This window comes from Geotrypetes seraphini, chromosome 1 (genome assembly GCF_902459505.1).
Source record: "Geotrypetes seraphini chromosome 1, aGeoSer1.1, whole genome shotgun sequence".
In the NCBI taxonomy this organism is placed as follows: Eukaryota; Metazoa; Chordata; class Amphibia; order Gymnophiona; family Dermophiidae; genus Geotrypetes; species Geotrypetes seraphini.
The window spans coordinates 252,231,440-252,234,595 of NC_047084.1; the positions used below are offsets into that span (position 1 = coordinate 252,231,440).

General features: G+C 49.3%; 1 protein-coding gene across 1 annotated transcript; it reads right to left on the bottom strand.

Annotated features, from left to right (window-relative positions):
* Nucleotides 1–1,245: 1,245 nt before the first annotated feature.
* On the bottom strand, nucleotides 1,246–2,544 carry DRD5 (dopamine receptor D5). The gene has a single exon (XM_033930468.1). The coding sequence runs from the start codon at nucleotides 2,542–2,544 to the stop codon at nucleotides 1,246–1,248; it is 1,299 nt and encodes a 432-aa protein (XP_033786359.1).
* Between the last annotated feature and the right edge of the window lie 612 nt (nucleotides 2,545–3,156).

Consider the following 3,156-nt stretch of genomic DNA (forward strand, 5'->3'; position numbering starts at 1 on the left):
GCACCTCTTCCTGCTCCCCCTGTCCAGCAGCAGGCCTCCCTTTATTCCCCCCCATCCATCAGCACCTCTTCCTGCTCCCCCTGTCCAGCAGTAGGCCTCCCTTCCTTTCCCCCCCTGTCCATCAGCACCTCTTCCTGCTCCCCCTGTCCAGCAGTAGGCCTCCCTTCCTTCCTTCCCCCCCCCCCCGTCCATCAACACCTCTTCCTGCTCCCCCTGTCCAGCAGTAGGCCTCCCTTCCTTTTTTCCCCCCCTGTCCATCAGCACCTCTTCCTGCTCCCCCTGTCCAGCAGTAGGCCTCCCTTCATATTTCTCCCCCCCCATCCATCAGCACCTCTTCTTGCTCCCCCTGTCCACGGGAGTTAGTACAGGCCCGGTCTCAGCCGTTTGTTCTTTACTCGGATAGAGAGTCCTTGCCGCCCCCCTCCCCCCCCACCTTCACTTCCCGCGGGCCCGACTACGAACCTGGTGATTCCAGCAGCGTGTGCAGCAGTCTTCACACGCTGCTTCGGGTCCTTCTACTGCCCTGATTTACTCTGGCACGTCCCTGATGACATCATCAGAGACGCAGCAGAGCAAATTAGGGCAGTAGAAGGGCCCGAAGCAGTGTGTGAAGACTGCTGCACACGCTGCTTGAATCGCCAGGTTCGTAGTAGAGAATGACACGGTGACAAAATTCATCACCGTTCCCGTCCCCACGGATAACCACGGGAAATAATCCCATGTCATTTTCTAGTGTCTATTTCAACCTCGGTCCTTCTACAACAGCATTCTTCAAAGCAAAGCTTGCGGGTCAGTGGTTGTGCCCAATTATACTCTGATTCTTCCCTCTCTCCTTAAAGAATGACATGAAGATGGTTTTCCGCGGTTATCCGCGGGGACGGGAACGATGATGAATTTTGTCACTGTGTCATTCTCTAGTTCGTAGTCGGGTCCGCGAGAAGGGAAGGGAAGGGGGGGCGGCAAAGGACCCAGACTCCTCTGGTCTATCGCGGAGGGCGGTCCTGCTCCATTTCTCGGTTCGTCCCGGAGAGGGGGGGGCAGGAGGCACTCTTTGTGCCCCAGTCCTGGCTTGTGGAGGCGATCGTCAGCTGGCTGGAAGCGGGCTTGTGGAGGCGATCGTCGGCTGGTGACGTAGTATGCGCATGTGCACTCTCGCCGCACAGCGTGACAGATCAGATCTCAGGGAACACGTGGCGAGAGTGCGCACGCGCGGCTAGCATTTTATTATTATAGATTATTTTCAGATTAATGTAAACCATTTGCAGTGAAGGGTGTTATTTTATCTAACGAAATGCCCCCCTCACAGTCCACATCGCACAGAGAATCCAAAGCCAGCTCATCATGAGGTATTATTTGAGACACATGATCAAAAGTGTCTTCGTTTTCATCCTCACAGTCAACCATATTGGGAATCATATTAACATAAGCGGTGACTATCTCTTTGTGGAAAATTGTATCCTGGTTGTAGGATATAAGCTCATTGCTGATATTGACAGTCTGTACAGGAGTATTAGAGCAAAGGTTACTACACCCTAGGAGGCTAGAGAATACTTTACGGAAGTCAGCATTAAAAGAGTAAATGATAGGGTTCAGGGACGAGTTGGCCCATCCAAACCAAACGAAGATGTCAAAAGTGGTTTCACTTATGCAGGGGAGTCCAGCCTTGAGATGACTTTCAGATCTGTCACAGAAAGGGACAATGCAGTTCAAAATGAAGAAGGGCAACCAACAACAAACAAACACCCCCATGATGACAGATAAAGTCTTTAGGACCTTAGTTTCCTTTCTAATTGAGGTTTTCAGGCTGTTATGGTGTTTGCAGTCAATGCGCTTGCCCCTGCAGCTCTGAGCATGCTCTGCTGCCCTTTCCAGCGAGGAGATCCTTCTGATCTGAATTTGGGCTATCTGGTAAATCCTGGTGTAAGTCACTATCATGATGGCCACTGGGATGTAGAAGCTAATGAGAGAGGAGGAGATAGCATAGGTTCTGTTCAGGCTGAAGTCACAATCCCCAGTGCTATGGTTACTGGATACCAGTCTGGCATCTTTGCTCTTATGCCAGTTGAGTTGGACAGGTATGAAAGATATAAGGATGGATAATGTCCAGGCAGCACTAATCATCACTAAAGCCACCTTCTGAGTCATTTTCCTTTCATATCGAAAGGGACTAGAGATTGCCCAGTACCTGTCTACACTGATTATACATAGGTTCAGTATTGAGGCAGTGGAGCACATAATGTCAAAAGCCACCCAGATGTTGCAGAAAGCCCCAAAGGGCCAGTGACCAGCCACTTCTGCTACAGCTTTCCATGGCATCACCAGGAGGGCAACAAACAGATCTGAGACTGCTAGAGACACAATGAAAATGTTGGTGACTTTGGTCCGTAAATGCCGGAATCGCATGACAGCAGCGCAAACCATGAGGTTGCCAAAGAGGGTCCAGACAATGAGCAGGGTGAGAAGGCTTCCAGTCACTATCTGTGCAACCAGCAGATCTCTTCGAGGTTGCTGCAGCTGCTGCTGAGCCAGGGTCCAGTTCAGCATTTCGACCTTCATGAGCAGTAAAGCCAAGATGATTTGATTGGTGCCAGAAAGTCACGGATTTCATAAGAGCACTGAGGGGGCTACTCCATGGAAACAGGGACTGCAAGAAGCACATTCACATGTCTTTACTGTAGTATCCAGCCTGTGCCTGCATTTATGTCACCACGAACCCAGCCACAGGACCCTGGCAACAAAAAGGGAAAAGAAAAGAAGAGTCAGCAGAACAGTTAAACACATGTGGGGTAATTCTAGAAACTGGTGCCTATAGGTATACACCATTATGTCCATCCAAGGCATTATTATTGACAGGCACCTATGTACATTAAGCATTATTGTATAAGGTAGTGTCTAAGTGCCATACCATATAACTGCAAAAAGGGTGGGAGGGAGGGCTATGGGCATATTTCCCAATTATGTGCATAGTTTATAGAAGATTACAAATTATTGTATATGTGTCACTTAGAGAACTCCAACATATTAATTTAAGATTACATAAAGGCATAATTCTATATATGTCACCTAGCAGTGCCTAACTCCCAGGCACCGTTTGGCATGGTTGTCAATTAACCACTGGGCACTATTTATAGAATTGCGCCTAGCAGTGCCAAACTC

What these genes read in the sequence shown, in the direction of transcription:
- DRD5 (XM_033930468.1), bottom strand. Translation starts at nt 2,544, where the DNA reads ATGCTGAACTGGACCCTGGCTCAGCAGCAGCTGCAGCAACCTCGAAGA.